The 27086-nt window shown below is 37.6% G+C and overlaps 1 protein-coding gene across 2 annotated transcripts in view; it reads right to left on the bottom strand.

The window, feature by feature from the left end:
• The window catches only part of CNTNAP5 (contactin associated protein family member 5), a gene marked incomplete at both ends in the record, with an annotated part of 877051 nt that overhangs the window by 407074 nt on the left and 442891 nt on the right, over window positions 1-27086 (bottom strand). Inside the window, one exon of one of the 2 annotated variants that reach the window (XM_082841270.1) lies at window positions 8011-8151. In XM_082841270.1, coding sequence (XP_082697396.1) covers window positions 8011-8151 — 141 coding nt within the window. Of the gene's footprint in view, window positions 1-8007; window positions 8152-27086 lie in introns of both variants that reach the window. The other variant, XM_082841269.1, reaches the window with a different exon arrangement.

Raw genomic sequence — 27086 nt, forward strand, 5'->3', positions numbered from 1 at the left:
TGCAGTAGAATCTTGAATGAACTGTGGTGAATGGACTTAATGTAGAAATTACATTTGTAAAGAGATTTAAAAGGTTTAGTAACAATTTTAAAGACACAGAAAATACTTTAAGAAAAACATTAACCATGGAAAGCAAGATATAAAATTGTCAATAAAATATGGTCTATGTTATATCAAATATACAATTAAAACCTGAAAATGAAATACGTGTAGATGAGAACAGTGTTTTTCTCTCTGGCTGGTTAGGTCTTCTGTATATTCCAAATGGCATCCATAACACATAGAAATGCATATTTTTAACATTCTAAAGATGTTTTCTTTAATAACGTCAAATAACGATTGAGCTAAGAAACAGTCACCTTAGAAAAGAAAGTCCTAACACTGATTTAAGGTAGAATCATTTTCAGAGGGGATGACGATTTCATTGTTATTTTTTTTAACTTTGTCACATTATTCCTCACATGACCTTGAAACTATTTAGTTTCACTTTGCCCAAAGACAGAAAGAAAGCCACTTCTCTGGAAGCTAACAATTTAAAAATAATTTTTTCCAGGGTATGAGGAGCTTACGACCTAGAAGCAAGTGATGTGAATGTCAGACTGCTCAAATGGCAGGAATGTGGAGAGAGAAGACTTGATAGGTTAGCTGCTTTTTCAAATAATTCCTTCCACCAAAGGAACGCATCATTTATCACGGAGTATACTCACAGAGATGAAACGTGATCCCAGGGATAAGCTGAAGAGGTTAGTTTTCACTAGATACTGGGAATTTTTCTCTGAGAGATTTTCATGAGCTTCTGGGTCACAGGCAGGTAAGACAAAGGTTGCTGTCACTATATATGTGTATGTTCATGGGCACATGCACATACGCAGATGTGAATGTGTACGTGCTCTCATGTATACACTTATCCTTATCTCTTGGCTTCTTCAGAGCTTTAAAAAATAAACAACCACACTCAACGAGTTGCATGGCAGCAGAGATGCAAACAGAAGACCATAACATTCACAAAAGCCCACTCAGTACGCCTGTTACACCCAGGTCCACTGGGCAACATCTTTCTTAGATGCCTTATGTTAAAGGAGTCCATCATTTGACCAAATCTGGACTAAAGCTAGTCATTAAATTTCCTCAGATGAATGAGATCGATAAGTTTGCAATATATTTACCCAAAAAGTGCTTCATGATTTCTACAGTGTGGGAATAAACTAAACTTCAGATTCAGGAGGCAAAATTTGAGCCGTCTCCAATCTACTTTTATTATTTGTTGGGATCATAAAATGCAAAAACTCTATGTGAGTCATTGATTATCTACCTAAGATGACAAACAAATATTGGTTTGCATGCCAACTTCAGTTGAATGGATTGGTAGAAATATTCCTTAATAGTACCTTCAACGGATTGGGTGCTTACTGTGGACCTTACATTGTGTTAAACACATACTTAATCATCACAATAACAGGTTGAGGTAGGGACTATAATTGTCCCATTTTACATGTATGAAGATACTGAGGTTTGGTAAATTGCCCAAGGCCCCATAGCTGAGTGGACTGTTGAGTGAGATTAGGAATCTAAGTGATTTATCAACAATTATGTAACTGTTGGTGCTTCCAGGAACAGTGGATTGAGAAGACTGCGAGGCTTCCCTCTAGGCGGAGTGGAAATGCATTTGGTAAGGGTTTATTAATTTCAGCCATGAAGTTGGGGGTAGCATCATACATGCTTTAGCCATTACCCATCCAGTTATTTGGAGACAAAGGCACAGGAGCAGATTTACATGGTCAATTAGCTCCAAAGCCAATTCTATAACCACAGTCCTGCTAATGGCCATTTGCCTTTATCTCCCCTCCCACTGAAGGCAAAGTCAAGGTATATGAGCATTTCTCCTATGCCTTTCTTTTAAATGAGAAATAATCATTTTAACACCTACAATTAAGCCATCTCCCAGACAATCACGTTACTCTCCTTGTCTCTGGGAGTGGGGATGCAACACTCCAAAAGGAGAGCTCCAAGAAAGCATCATTTCTTATGAAGTGGAAGCTATGAAATTAATCATTTTCAGGAAACTAGCAAGGCATATATTTCTTATATTATGTATATAATAATCCACATTACAGGTACTGTACACACATTTCAATGGGCCATTTATTTTCTGATTGTTATATGGTGCTGTATTAGCATAGGGTGGGAGATTTGAGGTAGAATAGTGAGGTACTTTTTATGTCTACTTTAAGCTGTTAGTTTTACTGCGTCTCGGGATGTGTAAGGTTGTCTTGTAGTCAAATCGAGCTATGAAGACTAAATTGAATTATCCCCATGGAACAGATGTTAAATCTCCAGGGGGTGGGCAGGTCCCACAAGAAAGGAATGACAAATTGCAATGAGGATGCTGCATAAATGCAGCCTGCTGGAGAGATTTGTGCTGGATGAGGCCAAGGCTGGTGCTTCTAAGTCTTGAATCACCTTTTGTAATTGATGGGTATCACCTTACCCTTGCTGCCTGATTTGTGAATTCCTTGAACCTCCTGCTCAACTCTGAACTTCCCCACACTCCATAAATGTGAGAGAGTCTGTGAACACTGGAAAAGGACAAAAACACCATCCCTCTCAAAAGTCCTTACTTAGCACAGCTGTGGCTTAGTGACTTGGAACTAAGCTGACTTTGTAGCTGGTACCATATCTTTGGGGAAACTTTAAGCCTGAGTAGGGGAATAAAAGAGTTTGTACTTGTAATTAACAGTGCAAACCATTCCTTCCCACATGGAATTCCTAAAGGAAAAAGATTAGGTATATAAATGCGTGTGTGTGTGTGTGTTTCTAGTAATAGGAATTTTCACCTAAACAAGGAAATTTGGAAGAAAAATAATGGTTTTATCCCCCCCTTTGAATTGAGAAGCTTAAAACTAAAGGTTCTTTACATGCAAAGTAAAACAGTTTTCCTGAGATTTTTTTTCCCAAGTACATTAGTGATAAATAGATTCTTTGTGCTTCATATTAACAACACTGCCAATTAAACTCTGAGGAATAAAGTATGGTAGCAAAGTTTTAGGCAGCTTGGTAAGTGCTCCAGTAGCTTAAAAATCAATGACACATTTATTACAATTGTGGTTAGTGATTCTCTCCAAAAAGGAGATGATGAAGGCCACCAATATTCAGAAATTCATGTTTTTCTCCTTGTTCTCCCTGATTTCCCCCTTTTTTGCTCTGTATATTCAGTGACTTATTATTTAATATGTCTTATCATTTAATATATTTTCTAACACATAATGTATGTTTGGAGTTTTTTTATGAATGTTGCCACAGTATAATAGAGAAGAACAAATCTGACTCCATATTGGATCTGTTTTTTTTTTTTTTTTTACTTTAACCTTTGTATTCTATTGCTTTTGCTGCAAGTTAAGAATGTTGCCCATAGCCTGAAACATACAGGATAGCCCATTCTCAAGACTCTGAGCTTTAAAGTTATAACACTTTTCCATTAATATAGATAAAAAGTTGCAGAACATAGAATAACATTTGTCTTGTTGGAAGGTTACAGGAATATCATGACTTGAACTAAGTTGATGGCTGCAAAAACAAAGGATTCTGACACCAAGAAGTTTGCACCAACCAGCCACACTCCCTCCCATTTTAGTATAAGAGAAGCCTGAATTCTAACTTGGAGAAGATGGTTCTTTGGGGCACGAGGCCACCATCTTCTCTTTCTGCTGGCTTTCCAAATAAAGTCACACTTCCTTGCCCCAACACCTTGTCTCTAGATTTTTTGGCCAATCATGTGGTGAGCAGTACAAGCTTGGACTTGGTAACAATAGGAATTGCAGTTATTTATATCTGAGGCTCAGGCTCTCACACTTTTGAGGTCCAGTTTTTGAACAATGAAAGTGAGCAATGTTTTCTTCAGTTCCTTGTGGTTTAAATTTGTTTCATCAACTCTTGTCACAATGAAGTCAGTGCTGTCCCGCCTTTCAGGTATGTTGATATTCATGACATCAGTCTAAGCCAAACTCCTAGTAGTGTTTGAGCCCACTGTTTTAGCAGATTAAGTTCAATGAAACAGGTATGTTATGAAATATTTTGGGGGAATAATATGGGAGAGTGATGGGTATGAATATGCTTTCCATGGTTCAAGTCTCCTTATCTAGACTCAAGCAAAATATCATTAGCAAGCTAGTGCTTAGTTTAATTAGATAATGAACAACCTTAGTACATGTGGGTAACATCGTCAAGAGTCTTGAGCCTGAGCCAGGGACAACCCTTTAAAACATTACAACCGTCAACCGAAGTGTGATTGTTCTCAAGCAAGCCTGTTTCACACCCTGGAAATCAATAACTACTTTAAAAAAATGTGCTAACATATGGAACCCCCAAACATAAAATATTTATTAGTGGTTAAACTTATCAAGGGAAAAGTAGACCTCAAGGTCATTTAAATTCCAGTTTGCCAGGTAGTCCAATGACCAGGTTGCAAGGAAAATCAGTATTTGCCTGGCCTACTCTTATGAAAGGTTTTAAAATAATGTGAGGTTAATGGACTTCTGCTTCTGGGAAGATGGAGTAATGTGATTTCCTCTATTTCTCCCACCAAGTACAACTAAAAAACCCTGAACATTATATATAAAGAAAATTTAGGAAGACTCTAAATGGTGGAAAGAAGAAAGCAAGCATATACTAGGATCTTGAGACCCAAGGAGCAACGTTGGAGGTTTCCCTAGATTTTTCTTTTGCTTCTATATCCTAGACTTGCTGCTGAAGAAGCCAGCAACACAGAGAGACCAACTGGGGCAGACAAAATTTTAGCCCCCATTTAGAAGCCTCGTCTTTCAAATCCAAGGTCCAGGAAAGAAACAACAGAATAAGGCAGAATACATTTAGACAATAATTGCTCTATACCAGCCAACAAAAATCTTAAAAAATAAAAATTATGGCCACACTACCATCCAGCCATACTGTAACAAGGTGCCCAAAACCTCCAGCCAGGGAGGTGTCAACAGAGACCAAGTATGGAGCCTGGATTTTATTCCTTGTCACATAATAGCAAGCCTCTCCCCTTAGTATCAATGGTGACCACATGCCTAGTGGAGTCTTGATGTTCACCTCCCCCCACACCAGGCAGTAATGAGGGAGCCCACCCACTCCTTGCAGGCATGGTGCCAGAGATGGCTTGAAAGAGTCAGAACTTTAACCACCAGAGTTCCCCCCCACCCAACACACACATGCTGTGATGTCACTGGAGGTCACACAGAGAGGAGTAATGAGGTTTTCCTACCCCTCCCAGTTAGAGAGTATCCATGAAGAGCTATCAGGGAACCAGAATGCTCACCCCTCTACACCTAGGAGTAACAAGGAGCCTCCCTTGTCAATGGAGGTTTAGTGGGAAATCTGGATTCTACCCCTGCCTAGCAGTACTGAGGCAAAACCCACCTTTCCCCTACTGGAACAGCATCAGAGGAAGACAGCTAAAACATAGGATTAAATAGGATTCATCATAATACCTAAAATGTTCAGGTTACAGTAAAAAATGTCTTGTTATACCAAGAAACAGGGAGATCTCAGATTGAATTAAAAGAGACATTCAGTAGATGCCAACACTGAGATGACAAAGATTTTAGAATTATTTGACAAATATTTTTAATCAGTCATTATAATGAAAATCCTTCAAATAACAATTGCACATTTGAGACAAATAAGAAAATAGAAAGTCTCACTAAAAAATAGAAAGTCTTATTTAACAAGGAAATAGAAGATGTAAAGAAGAATCAAATGAAAATGTTAGAACTGAAAAATACAATATCAGACATGAGAAAATAATGAATGTGCACATAACAAAAGGAAGGGAATAAGAAAATGAATTAATCAACTTTAAACTCTAACAATAAAAACTACCTAATTTGACCAACAGACAACATAGACTGAGAAAAAAATGAACAGAGGAACAGGGACCTGTGATTTTATAAGGAAAGATCAAGCATTCATATCTCTGGAATTCAGGAAGGAGATGAGAAAGAAAACGGCTGAAAAAATACTCAAATAAATGGCAGAATACTTCCCAAGTTTGGTGAAAGATGTAATCCCTCAGATTCAAGAAACTCAGTGAAACCCAAATAGGATAACCCAAAGAAGTCCACACCATGACACATCATAGTCAAACTTATGAAAAATAAAAAAAAAAATACTGAAAGCAGTAAGAAAGAAATTACATCTTATCTGTAGAGGAAAACATCAAATAACAGTGTATTTATTTGTCACCAGAAACCATTGAGGGGCTCAACATTTTTCAAGTGCTGAAAGAAAACAACTATGAACCCAGAATCTTATGTCCAGGGAACAAAGGCTTCAAGAATGAAAGAGATATCAAGACATTATAAGATGAAGGAAAAGTTAGGGAATTTGTCATCAGTATACACACCCTAAAAGAATGGAAGTTTTTAAACAGAAAAGAGATTACAAAAGAAGGAATCTAGGAAAATCAGGGAGGAAGAAAGAACAACAATAAGCAAAACTATGAGTAAATACAATATGCTTTACATTTTCTCTTGAGATTTCTAAATTATGTTTGATGGTTGAATCTGTCACACATTTGAGCCCTAACATACCAACAACTTCAACAGCCGAAAAAAAAATACTGATATGATTCTAAAAATATAGGGAGAAAATAATAATTAAGAACATTATATAATAAAGTTAATTAAGGTAGCTATATAATAAACAGGGAAAGGTAAAGGAACTTAAAGGGATGTAAGGTTTTTACACTTCACTAAAATTGATGAAATATCAGTAAACTGTAATAAATTATATGTATATAATATAATGCCTAAAGAAAACATTAACAAAAGCTAGAGATATATTCAAATACAAGATGAATCATAATAGAGTTATGAAAATCGTTCAAGAAACACACAGGAAGGTAGAGAAACAATATAAAAAACAGAGAGAACAGACAAAAGAAACAAACAAAAATATATATTTGAGCTCTAATACATCAATAACTTTAACATTATATGTAACTGGTTTAAATGCACCAATTAAAAAACAGAGGTTGACAGAGTGGATTAAAAACCATGACTGCACTATTTACTGTCTACAATAAACTGACTTCAAACATGATATAGGCATATATATTTATATTTTTTTCTTCCATTCTTTTACTTTTATCTCTATCTATCAAATATATAACAAAAGAAAGCAAGAAAGGTTATATTAATATCAGATTAAGTAGACTTTAGAGCAAAGAAAATTATCATAAACTGAGAAGAACATTATATAATGATAAAAGGGCCCATCCACTAGCAACACATAGCAATCCTATCAACCCTCTGTTTGTACCAAACAACAGAGCTGTAAAATATATGAGGCAAAAACTGATAGAACTGGAAACAGAAATAGACAAATCCACAATTATAGCTGGAAATGTCCACACCATTATTGATCATCTACTATGTGCAAAGCACCAGTACTGTGAATACAGTAGTGAAAAAGAAAAGTTCCTTGTCCTCATGAAACTCATGGTCTATTGGGGAAAGACAAATACTAATTAATTAATTTTTTTTAACTTGCCAGCATAATAAGTAGTACAAAGGGAATGTCAAAAACACCAAAAATGTAACCTCTCTTCTTCAAAATGCCCTATTTTTTAACAACAATAAGTAGACAACTATATAATTCCGAAGATGTAGAATTTAATAGAATCTGTGGTTCTATTGTTGCATTTCCCAGGGATAACAAAGAGATTCATATCAGTCCAGTGTAGACTGCAAACCCTGCCCACAGATGGCACAAGCTCACAGCCAGGAAGATAGAATTCTGTAGGTGCCTCTAATGTATTTATTTCTCCCCAAAACAATTCACACCAATTCAGTCTCTGCTTTGCCTCCAGTTTCACCTGGGAGTCTGATAAGACTTCCAAGAGTGTAATATAAACATATTAAGAGAAGGGGTCAAGGTTAGGATGGGGAAAGCAAGACTTACCCCAAAGTGTTAGAAACCATCAAGCTGAGAAGGATGCTGACTTACCACGGTGTAGATCTGATGCTTCCGCCTTTTAGCCAGGTCAATTATGTTTACTCCATTGTAGTAAAGGTTTTCGATACATCCGTGGAAGTTTTTCTTTAAAAAGGTCCCAGGTTTGCCTGGTACTGGAATTCCTCCAAAACTAAGCTTTATGAGAAAGAAAAAAAGTCAACTCTTAGTTATAAGCTCTGAACGAACAGGAAAAGGAAAGTAAGCAAGTGAATTTCAGAAGATTCAACTGTAGCATGAGCCAAGTGGCTCAAATAATTATAGATGCCACTTGATTACACATTTAAAAGGATACTGATTAGGCCACGTAAAAATAACTATAATTGCTTGCTTTTTAAGAGTTTATTTTACAAAACTGTTTTACTTCCTTTCTGAACCCTTCTAATACTAAATAAAACAATAATTTACAGAAGGAGGAAAAAAGAAAAGAAAATCAACATCTTTATATTTATCTCTTATACAAATATCTGACAGCGTACAAAGAAAAACCAAGGGACAAACAAAACATACCGCTATTCAGACCTAGTTTATTCTGCATTGTACCAAAAACACCTTATGAACACAGTTGTTCCCAAATTACTTTTATAAAAAAAAAAATTAGGAAACAATTAAAATATCCCATACATTTAAATAAATGGAGGAAAAAATCGAGAATTGATATGATAGACTCCTACTTAGTTAATAATGGTGCTGAGTAAACATTTGTTATAAAGTGGAAAATGAGTGGAATGTTGATTGAAAAATTCAGGGGTTATAACTGGGTATAAAGTATGATGTCAACAACAAAACATGTGCTTACAATTTAGACTTGAAGAAATACACTGAACTATTAATGATAGTTGTCTCTGGGAAGGATATGGTTACTAGTTTTCTCTACCACTTTTCTTTCCAGTAAAAATTACTACAAATTACTTTTGGAATGGAAATATTCTTTTAAAAAGAAATCTGATTTGGTATGAATATTCCTCCTATTATACAAGAGAAGCAGAATACTTTCTCTAATCATGTTTATCCCAACATTATTTAATGAGTAACCCAGTTTTTCTTCAATGCTTTGAAATGTTACCTTTAGCATGTATTTAAACTATTTGAATGCTTAGTGTATTTCAGGACGATTTGTTCTCCCAATCAGGATGTCTTCACCTCATATGAATAGCTACAGATAAAGCAAAGCTTACTTCCAGATGTCTACTTTTTTTCCCCATAAGTTCCACACTATTTTTTAAAAATTGTTTCTTTACGGGCTTCCCTGGTGGTGCAGTGGTTGAGAGTCCGCCTGCCGATGCAGGGGACACGGGTTCATGCCCCGGTCTGGGAAGATCCCACATGCCGCGGAGCGGCTGGGCCCAAGAGCCATGGCCATTGAGCCTGCGCGCCCAGAGCCTGTGCTCCACAACAGGAGAGGCCACAACAGTGAGAGGCCCGCATACCGCAAAAAAAAAAAAATTGTTTCTTTACACATTGTAATATATGATAAGAGTGATTAATACTGCTGCCCACTTCTATTTACCATTGTTTTAATCTAGATAATTATTTGATATTTTGCCTACTTTAATTTTAAAGTTTAATTTCAAAATAATTTTATTTAAAATAATCTGTTGGAATTTTGAGAATTTGTTATTTCCATAAACACATTTATTTGGAGAATAAACATTTTTGAAATATTTCATCTTCCTATACAAGAACCCAGTGTCTTTTTCTATTTTCAAAATATTTTTGGTAAGGCCCTTCACTTAAGGTTATTATTTTATTTCTCTCGTTCACATATTCATCATTAACTTAATTCTAGTGAATTTCAAGCATTTAAAAACTTCCACTGTATGGAATCTAAAAAACAAAACAAAATTGCGAACAACTCATAGATAAAGAGAACAGATTTGTGGTTGCTAGAGGTGGGGGAGTGGGGAGTGGGCGAAATGGGTGAAGAAGGTCAAAAAGTACAAGCTTTCAGTTATAAAATGAATAAGTCACTAGATGTAATGTACTGCGTGGAGATTATAGTTAATAATACTGTATTGTATATTTGACAGTTACTAAGGGAATAGCTCTTAAAAGTTCTCAACACAAGAAAAAAAATGTTGTAATTATGTGTGGTAATGGATGTTAAATAGATTTAGTGTGGAGATCGTTTTACAATATACACAAATATCAAATCATTATGTAATACATCTGAAACCAATATAATGTTATATATCACTTATGTCTCAAATTCCAGTGTAAACGAATTGTTTTCATTAATTAAACATTTATCAAGTAAATTATATATGCATCCTATTGTTTTCTCAATCCAGATACTCGTATATTAAATGATGTACATTTTAGTTAATTTCATACAACTTTTCAAAGAAATAATCAGATGACATATTTAAAACACTTTACTCTTTTCAAGCCAAATTGTATACATTTTTTTGTTTCATTGTCCTGATCAAAACTTTCTAAAATATAGCCAAAACTTTTTAAACAATAATAAATAAGAATTATGGTATAGAACTTTGGAAAAAAGCCAAAAACAAACAAAAAGGAACAGTACTTTTGTATATTTCCCAGTACATAGAATACTGATTCTGAACCCACATCACATTAGATATCCTTTAATCCCATTTACACATAAATTATTTAGTTGCTTATTTCTTGTTTGTTTGTTTGAAATGAGAAATGAATGCTCGGTTTTATCTATTGACTGGTCTTTCAAAAATTCATGTGACAGAATACAAGGCATTTTACATTTAATCTATTGATGGGTTGAATTATATTAATAGATCAGAAATTAATAGATTCTCTGATTGAACCACACTATTTGTCTTGAAGTATATGTGCTCATATTTTAAATAGTAAATGAATTTGAGCTCTAGTTTTCTTCTTTTGCCAAGTGTTTAGATCATGCCTAAATGTGTCTCTGAGTAAAACTCTGGGAGTTTTATCTTTGACTCTATTTAAAAATGACTCATAACTCTTGAGATTTCTGGAAAACTGAAAAAAAAGTGAACTTGTTAATTCCACAAATACTTTGTAAAACTACTGCTCTGATAACTTCCTTGTTGACTTATTGCAGTATTTCCAATGTTTTCAGTTTGAGTCATGTAGATTTAAAAAGATTCACTTCCCTTTTGTAATTGTATAAATCAAATTTATAAGGTAAAAATAAAGTTGACTATTTGTTACTTTTGTTTATTTTTTAAAAACTTTATTTTGTTAGAGCAGTTTTAGTTTCACAGCAGAATTGAGAGGAAGGTAGAGAGATTCCCACATACCCCCTGCCTCTACACACGCACAGGACCCCCCGTTACCAACAGCTTCCACCAGCGGTTTATTTCTTCCAACTGGTGAGCCTACAATCACACATCATCATCACCCAAATTCCAGAGCCTACATTAGGTTTACTTTTGGTATTGTACATTCTGTGGGTTTGGACAAATGGAAAATTACACGCATCCACCAGTACAGTATCATACAGAACAGTTTGCCTCCTCTAAAAATCCTGTTCTCTGTCAATCCATCCCTCTCCCAGCCCCTTACTCTAATCCCTGGCAATCATTGATCTTTTTACTGTTTCAATCATTTTGCCATTTCCAGAATGTCATATTGTTGGAATCATACAGCATGTAACCATTTCAGTTTGGCTTCTTTCACTTAGTAACATGAATTGAAGGTTCCTCCATGTCTTTTTATGGTTTGATAGCTGATTTCTTTTTAGCTCTGAATAATATTCCATTGTCTCTATGTAGCGCAGTTTGTTTATACATTCACCTACTGAAGGACATCTTCGTTGCCTCCAAGTTCTGACAACTATGAATAATGCTGCTGTAAATATTCATGCTCAGGTTTTTGTGTGGACATGAGTTCTTATTCTTTTCTATAACTTATATAATTATATCACTATATATAACGAAAGTTTTATTCTTTTAATTTTTATGGCCATCTTCCTCAATTTTCAAAAAAAATAATGTTGTACTTCACTCATCTGTGATTTAGGAAAATATTAGTCATGGGGCAATATTTGAAAAGAAGAAAAGAAAAGAAAAAACCTTTCTTTTAAATAGCAAAAAAAAAAAAAGCATTTGAAGGATCTGGGGTAGAGCCTTTTTTAAGTGAAATAGTATGGAGGATAGTATATATTATAAAACTGTAATTTCCCATTACATGAAAGGAGAGCAAAACTCTTTCTAGTCTGGGTAGAGGATGTTACGAGAAAATTGGCAGAGATACGAGTTACATGGTGTGGGACCTGCTCTTTGGGACTCTCTGGGAGATTGAAATTTGATGAGCTTTAGGTGAATGAGGATGGAGGCCACAAGATAGATTTTGGAAAACTCAGGGAGTTATTTCTCCCCTGATTCCTACAACAATGATGACTGTAAGCTTATTAAAGAGGCTTCAAATTCAGCATGGCCTCAGAACAAAACTTGGCTGGAAGACAGACAGGTTAGCAATGGCTATGAGAAGCAGCAACATGCAAGTTTCTGAGAGCTGCTTCTCAACAGCCTGATCACTGAAGCACTGTGTGAAGCAGGCTACCGAGGTCCTCAGGGCTGTGAGAGCAGGATGGGTAATATGGATGGACTGAGGATATAAGTGTGTCAAAGGCTGATACGGAGGTCCAAGTGTCCAGGTGACTAGACCTCACAGCCTGAGCCCATTGCAGGTACCATGAACAACAGCTACAGAGGCTGACACTTTACTCCCATGCTGGGCGATCCACAAGCCTGCAGCCTGTGATCTGCCCATGGAAACAAAAAGGAGGAGCAAGAAGAAACCCCAATATAACCCAGTATTTACACAATAGTACAGTTAAGTTTTAAATAGGCATTAACTAGTTATCATTCATCAACACGGTTAGATTTTTCTGCTATCAGGGGAAGCAGGGGCCGACAAGCATATTGAATTCAGGTAGGGAGAAGAAGCAAAATTGCATTTCTGCACATTTGAGTATGAGATTAGATTTTTTAACCTGTTTTATATTTTAAATTTTTCATGTAGTTGAGAATATGAGGCTATAATTGTATTACTGAATTATAGATTTAGTTCATTATCAGATTAGTTAGAATGGAAAAACTTGCTTCATATATTACTGATTTTCTTTCCTGCGTATATAGTATTGATTTTTCTAAATACTTCATAAACACTTGTAGGCTATACTTGGTATATACCTACTAATTTTACATTAATAATTATATACATCAGATCATTTACATTCATAATTTTATCTGACTTATCAAAGTTCTGTGAACGAACATCAGAATCTTGCTCTTAACTATGTTTTTGTCCATCAAGCCATCCACACAAGAATCCCTGCTATGCATGACCTGGGATTGTCAAATGATTATAGCAAATGTTGGCAAAAATTGAATACTGATCATATTCAAGCTCTTCTCCTGCTGAGTTCAGTTGGCATCTGAGTCTCACCCAAGTTCCCAACACCGGCTTTTCTCCTTGAACTCTGCCCATTAGTTTATTCTTCTAGCAACATAACTGGAAAACCAATAACCACCTCCTTCAGCCTTGCTCTTGGGCCTCTGAGTCCCAGAAAATGGCTTCTGAGTCCCTACAGCTCACGTCAGGACAGTGTCAGTCAACATCTAACCGCTAGAAATGAACTGTTTTGGTTTTTTGTATTTGATTGATATTTTATTTCATATATATATCTGTTTAGTATAGGTGTTTTTAATTAGAAACCACAACATTTAGTACTTTACAATAGCCTTTATCTTAATTTTTAATTTCAGTGGTACTAATTTTTCTACCCCTGTTTTCAGTTTACATAAATTTAACTGGGTATCTTTGTCCCCAGTTCCAACTTTAAAAAAATAATCATTTTGGTGTTTTCTGCCATGCATGTGTTAACTGAAAACCACATATCATATGACTGGTGTTTGCTTATTAAGCAAATATGAGACTACTTACCACTTGAGGGAATTTAGAAAAAAATTTTTAATAATGCTATATATATATTTTTTAATTTCCTTGGTTTTTTTGGCTCTTTGGGTCTTAGTTGTGGCACTCAGGGTCTTCGTTGAGGCGTGCAGGATCTTTCGTTGTGGTGCAGGCTCTTCATTGTAGCACGTGGGCTTCTCTCTAGTTGCGGCACGCGGGCTCTCTCATTGTGGTGCACGAGCTCAGTAGTTGTGGCACGTGGGCTTAGTTGCCCCACAGCATGTGGGACCTTAGTTTGCTGACCAGGAATCGAACCTCTGTCCCCTGCATTGGAAGGTGCATTCTTTACCACTGGACCATCAAGGAAGTCCCTAGAAAACTTTCAAGTGTATTGCTATAATTATAAAGATGATCAATATTGCTTTATTCTACTGTTTGTTAATTTTTGATTATTGTCTCTTTTATGCTTTTTCCTATGTAGACTGTGTAATGTTTAGTCTTTTTTTTACATCTTTATTGGAGTATAATTGCTTTACAATGGTGTGTTAGTTTCTGCTATGTAACAAAGTGAATCAGCTATACGTACACATATATCCCCATATCCCCTCCCTCTTGCATCTCCCTCCCACCCTCCCTATTCCACCTCTCTAGGTGGTCACAAAGCACCGAGCTGATTTCCCTGTGCTATGTGGCTGCTTCCCACTAGCTATCTATTTTACATCTGGTAGTGTATATATGTCCATGCCACTCTCTCACTTTGTCACAGCTTACCCTTCCCCCTCCCAGTGTCCTCAAGTCCATTCTCTACATCTGCATCTTTATTCCTGTCCTGCCCCTAGGTTCTTCAGAACCTTTTTTGTTTTTTTTTTAAGATTCTATATATATGTGTTAGCATACGTTATTTGTTTTTCTATTTCTGACTTACTTCACTCTGTATGACAGACTCTAGGTCCATCCACCTCACTACAAATAACTGACTTTCATTTATTTAGTCTTTCTAAAAAACTGACTTTGAAGATAATCCTGTGATTATCTAGCTTTTCAAACTACAGTTTTGGATTACTGTCTACGAAGCCCAGATTTTTTTTTTCTCCAACCCCAACTTGTTTTGAATTTTGATTACTTAAAATATTATTATTATCAATTAATATGCACATTTATTTTTCTACTTTGAAACTCTTTTTTAAAGAAATTCTATTTTGTGGCAATTTGTTACAAAATTGCATAAATTTTTGAGCTGTATCAACATCCATCTTTAGCTTTTCACAGTGAAGTGGTTAGAATCACTGTTTCAGGAGCTTCTCTGGCTGGATTTAAAACCAGCTCTGCCCTTCTGTGGGACCTCGGGTAAAATACCTAACTGTTGTGTGATTCATTTTCCTCATACGTAAAATGAGGATAATGATAATACTGATCTCATGTAAACAATGTAGCTTGATTGGATTAATGTGAAAATTGAAAGATTTCCTACCAAGGACCTACTCTATAGCACAGGGAACTATATTCAATATCTTGTAATAATAACCTATAATGGAAAAGAATCTGAAAAAGAATAGATATATACAACAGATATATACATATGCACATATGTCTATATAGGAATCACTTTGCTGTACACCTGAAACTAACACATTGTAAATCAACTATACTTCAATTAAAAAAAAAAGATTTCCTACCCTGAGACATTTTGAAGGGCTCATGGCATGTAGCCTTTGCTGTTTGCAGGATTGTTCTTACCAGCAGCAATTTCTCAGTTAAGAGGTTCTTCCAAAACAGTGTTTTGCAAGCTTATTTTCAACAATTTCTGAATAAAAACTATATGGATATTAATTTTGCTAATATTTTACAGTCTGAAGTTTGCTATATTTTACACTGATGTTTTACATCAATAGCAACTACACTAAGTAACTTTTCTTTTTTTTTCATTTTAACATCTTTATTGGAGTACAATTGCTTTACAATGGTGTGTTAGTTTCTGCTTTATAACAAAGTGAATCAGTTATACATATACATATGTTCCCACATCTCTTCCCGCTTGCGTCTCCCTCCCTCCCACCGTTCCTATCCCACCCCTCCAGGCGGTCACAAAGCACCGAGCTGATCTCCCTGTGCTATGCGGCTGCTTCCCACTAGCTATCTACCTTACGTTTGGTAGTGTATATATGTCCATACCACTCTCTCGCCCTGTCACAGCTCACCCTTCCCCCTCCCCATATCCTCAAGTCCATTCTCTAGTAGGTCTGTGTCTTTATTCCTGTTTCACCCCTAGGTTCTTCATGACATTTTTTTTCTTAAATTCCATATATATGTGTTAGCATACGGTATTTTTTGAATTAATAAACAAATACACATTTTCTCTGAAGTCCTGTAGAAGTTTCCTTCTGGTTTTCAGATTTTCAGAACACTGGAACTAAATATGTTGTGTCCTCCTTTGAAAAGGTCCTTTGATCATTTCTAGCTTGATATTTATTTGAGAGGGAAAAGGAAAAAAGAAAAAGGAGAGAACTTGCTAAAACTATCTGATCAGTATCTATTTTCAATGAATTTTTTCAAATTTAGGAAAACTGGTCATTGAACTGTTGAGTGTCAAATTCTGTGTAACTTGTTCTTTGGGTAGGAGGCATATTTCAGGCTCACATTCTTCTGCATTCTTCTTACTCAGTCGGCATTCTAAAAAGTATTGTTTATTTTTGTTTATTTATTTGATTTCCTAAATGTCTAACCTAAAATTACAGAGCTTTTCTCAGTTACTTCAGTGGCTGTGTGGTATAAACTATTATCTTTAACATCTCACAAATATATCTCTATTGTGTTTATAATTGCTCCTGTACATCCTTTAAACTTGAATGGGTCTCCTTGAATTAATCTTTGTTTTTAAGTCAACCCTAGCTGTATTCTACAAACCTCTTCATTTACTGATTTGTTTGTCTGGGACACTGACGATATGATTTTGCCTTTCCTTTGAGACTCAGGCATATTTCATCATGGGGCAGATACTGATGGTACTGAATAGACATTATATTTCAGGGCGCATCATTTGCATGAAGTAGCCCAAAGGCATTCAGTATATGCATCATAGAGCTGGAAATCCAGTTTCCATTAGATCATGGGCTCCTATAATACAAAATAGTTGTGACACTATAAGGGAACCAGATGCCCTGAGCCAGTTCTCTCCAGATAGCAATATGACAAATTCACATTTTTTTTAAAGTCCTGGCTTAAGGGACATCATCTCAATAATCCCTACCCCGATCAACAAATCTAAAGTTGCAACCTGTTTCCCTCAATCTTAGAATTCCCAATCCCATTACCTAGATCTATTTTTGTTCTTTCTATAGCCTTTGTCATCTTTCTTACTATGTAATTTATTTACTTGTTATGGGTATTGCTTATAGTTTGTCTCTCCTGCTAAAACACAAGCATCATAAGGGTAGGTGCTTGTTCTTTTCATGGACATATTCCAAGCACATAAAATGATGCCTGATACATAACAGATGCCAAATAAATATTTGTTGAATGTTTTGGTAAATCTCTCTAAAAAAAGTTTCTCAAGGACACAGACCACATCTTGTTCATTTTTGAATATTTAATGCAAGAGGTATGACTCAAACATAAGAGATTCGACAAATAATTGTTGAATCGGATCAAAAAAGAGCACTAGCAATTTACTTCTAAAACCGCTTTACCTTATTGTCCTTTTTTTGTCAATGTGACTGCTTTCTTTTCTTACTTTTCTTATTTGTTTGCTCTTGGAAAATTGCATGGTGAGCCTTTTATTGATCTTAGTGGTCAACAAAATCAGGTGTTAGATTGTAAAGTTTCACTCACAGTCTGAGTGTCTTGGTCCATCTGGGAACCTGGAGGGTTTTCTGGTGTCACAGGTGGGCTCCAACTGGATGAATCCCAGGAGAAAACACACTTTGATGTTAAATGTATGAGGTCCTAGAAGCTGCCACTCTCTTTTCCTTTGATCTCATTCCTCTTCTATTGTCTGGAATTTGCTTGTCTCTTTTTCAGCCTTTGATGTTACTTCTCTGGCAATGAGTTCATTCCTCCTTATTGGTTTTTTTCTCTGGCCCTGTTTGAATTTGAGAGTCTTCTTGTTCTAAAGATTCCTTTTCCTGTCAGACTCGGATTTCTGATACATTTGAAGTTTCTCATTAGTGAATATTTGTCTCACTTTTGTTCTGATAGCCTATTTTGTAATGGAATATATATGAAAAAGGATCCAAATGGCTGTCTTTTTTTTTTTTTCCACACTTTAAAACTTGCACCGGCTTGGTGTTTGTTGAATTATACATAGTGATCACAGCCTTTCTGGAGGAAGGCTGTCAAAGGTAGATGAATTTCTGCCATTTCAAATGAGACCAGAAATCCCAATTTTCTGATGGTACCTCTTGATTTTTAAATATTGGCCTGAATTCGAATAGTTAAAAAAAAATACTAAATGGGCTAAATAAGATGAGGGTAGTCCAAATTGCTCCCTGTGTGACCAGTTTTTGGCTTCTGCTCTACTGTTTGATTTGATCAATGACTCAGATTGGAATTTCTTTGGAACTTTTGATCTCTATAACTCTTAAGGGGTTGCAGTGCATATTATCTCTTATTTTTGTCCCTACTTTGGGATTATATATTGAGATGAGGTGACTTGTTTTCATATTTTTACTTCTTTATTCCTTCTATACCCTATTCTTTCACAAATTCCCAGTGTCCCTTTATTTCTGGATGATATAATTGTTCATTTCTGTTTTGGGAGGGAAAAGAGTAAGTGATATCTGACCCAGATGCAATCCTGCATTGAATAGGAGGAAGCATTGATCCTGACAGCCCTCCTTGTTTCCACAAAGCAACTCATTCACGGCCACGCTTCCTGCCTGCCTGTGTTCCAGGTCCACAGCTACCTACCTCCACCCTGGCTTTGGCTCCTGACCCAAGCCCAGCTGTTGCCCCTTACACTTCAGTTGAATTTGGCCTCAGCAACTCTCTTAGATAAGGTTTTCTTTTAGTAATAACAATAGTGGCATTTCAACAGGCACATGAAAACATGCTCAACATCACTAACTATTAGAGAAATGCAAATCAAAACTACAATGATGTACCACCTCACACCAGTCAGAATGGCCATCATCAAAAAGTCTACAAGTAATAAATGCTGGAGACAGTGTGGAGAAAAGGGAACCCTTCTACTCTGTTGGTGGGAATGTAAGTTGGTGCAGCCAATATTGGAAACCCCCAATTTCCAGCCAATACTGGAACCCCCCCATAGTCTCTCAACTGTGGAAACAGTATGGAGCTTCCTTAAAAAACTAAAAATAGAACTACCATATGATCCAGCAATCCCACTCCTGGGCATATATCAAGACAAAACTCTAATTCAAAAAGATAAATGCACCCCTATGTTTATAGCAGCATTATTCACAATAGTCAAGATAAGGAAATAACCTAAATGTCCATCGACAGATGAATGGATAAAGAAGATGTGGTACATATATACAACGGAATATTACTCAGTCATAAAAAAGAATGAAATAATGCCATTTGCAGCAACATGGATGCAAGTAGAGATTATCATACTAAGTGAAGTAAGTCAGAAAGAGAAAGACAAATACCATATAATATCATATGTGGAATCTAAAAATCTAAAATATAACACAAATGTTTTAAAATATAAATTAGAAACAGACTTACAGACATAGAGAACTGACTTGTGGTTGCCAAGAGGGAGGTGGGGTGGGGGAGGGATGGATTGGGAGTTTGGGATGCAAACTATTATATAGAGAGTAGATATACAACAAGGTCCTACTGTACAGCACAGGGAATTCTATTCAATATCCTGTGATAATCCATAATGGAAAAGAATATATATGTAACTGAATCACTTTCCTGTACAGCAATAATTAACACAACATTGTAAATCAACTGTACTTCAGTAATTAAAAAAGAATAGTGACATTTATGGACTAGTTTTATACAACAGGCCCTATGCTTAGGGCTTACTTTCACTATTTTTTTCTTTAACTTTTTAGCTAGATATTACTATTTGCTCCACTTGAAAGCTGATGAAAAAGATGGCATACAGAGGTTTAACAGCTTGACTAAGGCCTTAGAGCCAAGGGGTGCAGTTGTAGCCCCTCTGGTCCTACACACACTGCCTTGCTTCCAGCAACTTCTATTCAAGTTCCACTGAGGAACCATCTACCTCCTTGAAGACCAGGGTGAACAACTGGTCTTGGTTGGCCTGAAACTTTCTCATTTTTAAAACTGAAAGTCCCAGGCTCACTGACACACTACGCCCCTAACCTAGGCAGCCTGGCATGCACTTGGTGAGCCTTCTGCTGTTCCCACTATGGGGAAGCAACGGAGACGTGGTGGACAGTTGTAGTAGCGGAAACCCCCAATAGTTTCTCAGTGGCATAAATCAGCCCCTCCTATTTCCTCTGCCAGAGCCACCCAATACTCTCTACCTACTAGCAGGTTTCACACCAGGGGCTGGATTCAGACCATCTTTCTAATTCTTACCGTGAGTGCTGGTCCTGGCTGAAATCTGGTCCATTGCTAGTATAGGGTTCATTTCTCTAAATGGATATCTTTTTACAGATTCACAGACACCAGAGTCTGAAACAGCCTGATTGGTTCAGCACATATTTATTTATTCATTTTTGTCTGAATCAATTTACAAAATTTTAACCTTAGGTTAATTGGACAATGGGGGACTTCCCTGGTGGTGCAGGGGTTAAGAATCCACCTGCCAGTGCAAGGGACACGGCTTCGAGCCCTGGTCCAGGAAGATCCCACATGTCGCGGAGCAGCTAAGCCCATGCGCCACAACTACTGAAGCCCGCATGCGTTGAGCCCGTACTCCGCAACAAGAGAAGCCACCACAATGAGAAGTCTGCGTGCGCACCGCAATGAAGAATAGCCCCTGCTCGCTGCAACTAGAGAAAGTCCGTGTGCAGCAACAAAGACCCAATGCAGCCAAAAATAAATAAATTAATTAATTTTAAAAATTGGATAATGGGGTAAATCATGTATATTTCAGCATTCAAGCAAGAACTCATTGGAAATTCTAACTTCAGTGTATCCCCACCCCCTACATTCAGGTTAGAAGGGCACCTGCAGTGGAACTGACACCCTAGAGAGCCCCCCTCTGACCACCCTCCGGTCACATCCTGTGTCATGGGGGTGGTGTTTGCAAACCAAGGGGAAATGACGATAGGAAGTTGTCATCACCCTCCTAAACTTAGTCTTCCTACCCAGCTCCCCAGAGTTTCCTGCCTGAACAGCTCTGAAACAGCTTCAAGGGCCTGAACTATTCTCTCCACTGTCCGTCCTCCTGAGGATGGACCACGGACCCATACATAGGTCCCAGGAGTGGCCAAGGGGTTTCCACTGTAGACAGGGCTTGGACATGTGGGATGTTCATTTGTCAAAGAAGGAAGTAGAACAGATTTTATTCAACTGTTTGTTAGCTTATTTGTACTTTTGACTCTCTCCTCAGGCCCTATGAGTATTCAAGTGGGGCCTTTATAATATTTTATTGATAATGACAATCATTTAGCCTAAGTTCACCCGGCCTCAGAATGTCTTATTAAATAGTTAAAACCTACCACCACACCCCTAACTGCGGCTAAAATAATACTATAAGGAATTTTATCAAGTGTTCTTTTACTTCCTCTTAATAAAAACAATATTTGGGGTATAATACTGGAATTGGCATATCCCCCTCATCATGTTCTACACAATTAGTTTACTTTACAATATGTACATCTCACTGTTATAAAACTTGGAGAAACATGCATTTAGCAAGTTCACAGATCAAAAAATTTTAAATTTAAAACTAGACAGAAAAATGGCACCAGGGAATGTGGTTTCAAGTCTTACATACATGCAGAGGCCAGGATAAGGACCACAGCCTGTGCTTGGATCTTGAGAGATTATCCCTCCTTCAGAGAGAAACGCTGTCCCCAGAATGACTTCCAGTGATCGGCTATGCATACCTAGACTCAAATCCTATTTCTGTTACTCGATGACTTGAGGAATAGGAATGGGAGGGTCATTAGTCACTCTTGTCTTTTATGTCTGTGATATAGAATGTAATAATCTCCCTCACTAGGCTGCTTGAGGGACTCAACAAAATCACAAAATAGGAGCTTGGTTGTTTTCTTCCATTGTTTCCCCTTATTTCCACTTTGCACCTACTTATTTCCCTTTTCCTTATTTTATTTTCTTCCATTTATTTCTCTCTTTCTACCGTAGTCTTTCAACTGAGTTTCCCACCAACCCCCCCAATAAAGGACCAATAACAATTATACTACCACATGTTATGATCTGCAAAACAGTTACACTCGTGATCTGTAGTTATTTTGATCACCCAATGAAAAGTTGTATTATGTCCAGCTAGTCCTTTAATCATGTCTGAGCTCCAAGAGGAGGTCCATTAGGGCAGTACTAAGCCAAAGTAAGGGCAGCAATAGGTGGTCTCTGACTATGGTGACCCATCAGGAACGCCTTATAGGAAGAAAAGTAGGGTGTAAATTGGTATCTTTATAATGCACAGAAATACACTTTTAAAATTTACTTAACAAATATTTATTGAGTGTGTATTATGTACCAGATACAAATCTACAGAAATAGAGTAAAAAAGATAATCTTGACCCTTATGATGAGCTTTAGTTCTATGGCTGGGCTGGGGATGAAGAGATAGACAATTAAAAATAAGTAAATTTTGGGACTTCCCTGGTGGTGCAGTGATTAAGAATCTGCCTGCCAATGCAGGGGACATGGGTTCAAGTCCTGGTCCGGGAAGATCCCACATGCTGTGGAGCAGCTAAACCAATGTGCCACAACTGCGGAAGCCCGCTTGCCTAGAACCTGTGCACTGCAACGAAGAGTAGCCCCCACTCACTGCAACTAGAGAAAGCCCATGCACAGCAACAAAGACTCAACGCAGCCAAAAATGAATAAATAATTTTTTTAAAAGTATATTTTATATACAAAATAGATAACCTACAAGGACCTATACGGAACTATACTCAATATTTTGTAATAACTTATAAGGGAAAAGAATCTGAAAAAGAATTAGCACAACACTCTAAATCAACTGTAAGTCAATAAAACAATAAAGTATACAATATGATGAAAACAATAAATAAGTAAAATAAAATTTTTCAACTTCAAAAAAAAGAATATATATATGTATAACTGAATGACTTTGCTGTACACCTGAAGCTAACACAACACTGTAAATCCAACTAACTTGCTTTTTACTTCAACTAAAAAAATTAATTTAAAAACATATTATAAAGTGACAAGTGTTTTTGAAGAAACACTATGAATAAAAATAAATTAGAGGATGTGATTTTAGAAGTAAACATAAGGAATACATTTTAAAGTCATGTATTCATTCTATTGCCTCAGTTCTTTCTTAAAGTACTTTTTTTGCGTGTGGTACAAAATTCAAAATGTTTCAGAAGAGTACACAGCAAAGAATAAAGTTTTTTTCTTTGTTGACCCCACTTTCTTCTGATCTGCTTATCCGTATCTTTCCAGAGATTTCTGTGGGTCTATGCACTTTCAAGTCTATATATTCTTTTCTATTTTTTTTAAACACAGATACTGTTTACACTGCATTGCACACTGATTTTCCTTTTCATTGAACAATTTATACTGGAGATGGTTCCACATCAGAACATATAGGGCTCCCTCATTCTTCTTAATGGAAGCATAATACTTCTGCTCAGGTTTGTCAAGCACACACACAAAACAAGGTGAGTCCAAGGCCAAGGCCTGGCGGATACACATAGAGATAAAGGAGCCACTGTGAGATTCCGATGATGTGTGCCTTAGACAGTAAAGGGAAGAGTAGACAAATAGTACATCTCCCATGGCCCCTGCATCCCACACACCAACACAGAGGACACTAAGTATGAGGGCAGATGACCACAAGGTGAGTTGTGAGAGTCTTTATTGCTATAGATCTAATTCTAGACTTTGGCTTGAAACTGAGCAGGACCTTGTGAGGCTCCTGGGCACAAAAGCCTTTCTGTGTCCCCCCGTTTCTTGATTATAGGAAATAAGCTTATTTCAGCCTCCATGACCTTCCCTGAGTTCCAATGGGTGGTTCAAACAGTTACTAATGAGGGAAGGGAGGGGATGCAGAGACGAGGGAGGAGTAGTCAAGAAACAATAGTGCAGCCTTGGGGTAGGATCCTGGTACCCCCAAGGGATACACACAACAATATCTTTGAGCTGTTCTGCAGATACTGAAACCTCCACCAGTTGGGAGAAGGTAACTGTCTGCTGCCCACAAGCACGCAGACCCCAGACCTGTTGGAACCAGAAGGTTGATGATGCCGACTCCCAATTACCTCACCACCAACCAATCAGAAGAATGTCCATGAGCTGTTCACTCTCTCCTTTTTGAACCATTACTATAAAACTCCTCACTACCCCCTCCAGGTTGGGACACACGGTTTTGAGGGCATAAGTTTGCTGTGTCCCCCTTTGCCTGGCAGAGCAATAAAGCTATTCTTTTCTACTTCACCCAAAACTCTGTCTCCGAGATTTAATTTGGTGTCGGGGTACAGAGGCCAGATTCAACATCAGGCTAAGCAATTCTATGTGATGCAACTCTATTCTAAGCATGCAGGACAGAAAGCCTCATGCCTCCGCAGAACTTAGGGGGTGTCAAGAAACTGTATCAGGACAGTGTGGTATGGGGCCAGGAGGCAGGTGGCGATGGCCTTGGAGCCGCTAATTGCAGGCCTCCATCCTCTTGTGTCTCAGGAAGATGACAAGGTGTCTTGTCAAGACTCAGATCAGCTGTGGGGCATGGCTTTGGCTGTCTGGCCAAAGTGGACAGCGTGAGGTCACTGGGACACTCTGGCAGAGCCGTTTCCTTACAGGGATTACCATAATTTTTAATTAACCTCCTTTTGATGGACTTTTGGGCCATCTTCCAATCTTTTGTTATTCCTAACATATACCCCTTTGCACACATTTGCTTATAATTGTAGGATATATTCCTAGAAACAGAATTGTTGATTGAAGAGGACTTGTTTCAATTTTGAAGATGTTGCCCTTTCTTTAATATTGTATTAATTATAGTCTCACTAACAATAGATTAAATAGTTCTGGTTCCTTCACATCCATGCCAACATTATAAATTTTGTGTTCCCTGAACTCTAAGTTTAAAATATCGTTGTAGTGTGAATTTGCATTCCTTCTTCTAATGAGTGAAGTTGTGCATCTTTTTATATATCTGAGAGTAATCTGTATTTTTTATATATTCATGTTCTTTACCTATTTTTCCATTGAGTTACCTTTTTAAAAATTATTTGTGGGGGCTTCTTATTCATTAATTAAATTTTGAAATACTTTTCCAAGTTCTTGGGAGGATGATATCATTCTGTCTATATTTTTTTGTGGAATTGCATGTGGTTTTTAAAATATTTTATATGTACAAAATTTTTCTTATATTTTATTTCCAGGTTTCTAAACTTTATGTCATACTTAGAAGGACCTCCAACAATCTTTGATTATAAAAGTACTATCTAGGGAATTCCCTGGCTGTGGAGTGATTAGGACTCAGTGAGCTCACTGTGGGGACCTGGAACGATCCCTGGTCAGGGAACTAAGATCCTGCAAGTGTGGCCAAAATAAAATAAAATAAAAGCACAACCTCATATTTTCTTTAAAACTTCAATAAAACTTATATTTGAAGATGTACATGTATTTTAAATGCTTAGAGTGTTTAGTTTAATAAAGCTTTTTCTTACCAAGAATTCTTATTAAATATATTTATTTTTTAAAAATGTCTTTTTAGTATTTATAACATAAATCACATAGTTATTTATTTTTGGCTGCATTGCGTCTTCATTGCTGCATGTGGGCTTTCTCTAGCTGCAGCGAGCAGCGGCTACTCTTCATCATGGTGCACGGGCTTCTCATTGCGGTGGCTTCTCTTGTGGCAGAGCATGGGCTCTAGGGGCGAGGGCTTCAGAAGTTGTGGCACGTGGATTCAGTAGTTGTGGCTTGTGGTCTCCAGAGCACAGGCTCAGTAGCTGTGGTGCACAGGCTTAGTTGCCCCACGGCATGTGGGATCTTCCCAGACCAGGGCTCAAATCCATGTCCCCTGCATTGGCAGGCGGATTCTAAACCACTGCACCACCAGGGAAGTCCCAAATCACATATTTTAAAAATATGTTTTTAATAGTTTTGATACTGGTAAGGTGCCTATGTTAAAAAGGATAACTGAGCACTCTTGATAAGAAACGAATGCTTGGGGGGACCTTCAAGATGGCAGAGGAGTAAGACATGGGGATCAGCTTCCTCCCCCAAAATACATCAAAAATACATCTACATGTGGAACAACTCCTACAGAACACCTACTGAACGCTGGCAGAAGACCTCAGACTTCCCAAAAGGCAAGAAAATCCCCATATACCTGGGTAGGGCAAAAGAAAAAACAGAGACAAAAGAATAGGGATGAGACCTGCACCTCTGCGAGGGAGCTGTGAAGGAGGAAAAGCTTCCATACACTAGGAAGCCCCTTCACTGGCAGAGATGGGGGGGAAGCTTTGGAGCCATGGAGGAGACCACAGGGGTGTGGAGGGCAAAGCAGAGATTCCCACACAGAGGATTGGTGCCGACCAGCACTCACCAGCCTGAGAGGCTTGTCTGCTCAACCACTGGGGTGAGTGGGGGCTGGGAGCTGAGGCTCAGGTTTCAGAGGTCAGATCCCAGGGAGAGGACTGGGGTTGGCTGCGTGAACACAGCCTGAAGGGGGCTAGTGTGCCACAGCTAGCCAGGAGGGAGGCCAGGAAAAAGTCTGGACCTGCCTAAGAGGCAAGAGACTATTGTTTCAGGGTGCGCGAAGAGAGGGAATTCCTTTCCCATGGGCCCACAGAAGGCAGAGCACCAACTAAGCGAGCTCCAGAGATGGGCGTGAGCTGCAGCTATCAGCTCAGACCCCAGAGACGGGCGTGAAATGCTAACGCTGCTGCTGCAGCCACCAAGAAGCCTGTGTGCAAGCACAGGTCACTATCCACACCCTGCAGGAGCCTGAGCAGCCTGCCACTGCCAGGGTCCCATGATCCAGGGACAAGTTCCCCGGGAGAACACACAGTGTGCCTCAGGCTACTGAAACATTAAGCCAGCCTCTACTGCTGCAGGCTTGCCCCACATTCCAATTAGAACTACCG

The sequence above is a fragment of the Leucopleurus acutus genome, assembly GCF_964270905.1.
Source record: "Leucopleurus acutus genome assembly, chromosome: 6".
Lineage (NCBI taxonomy): Eukaryota > Metazoa > Chordata > Mammalia > Artiodactyla > Delphinidae > Leucopleurus > Leucopleurus acutus.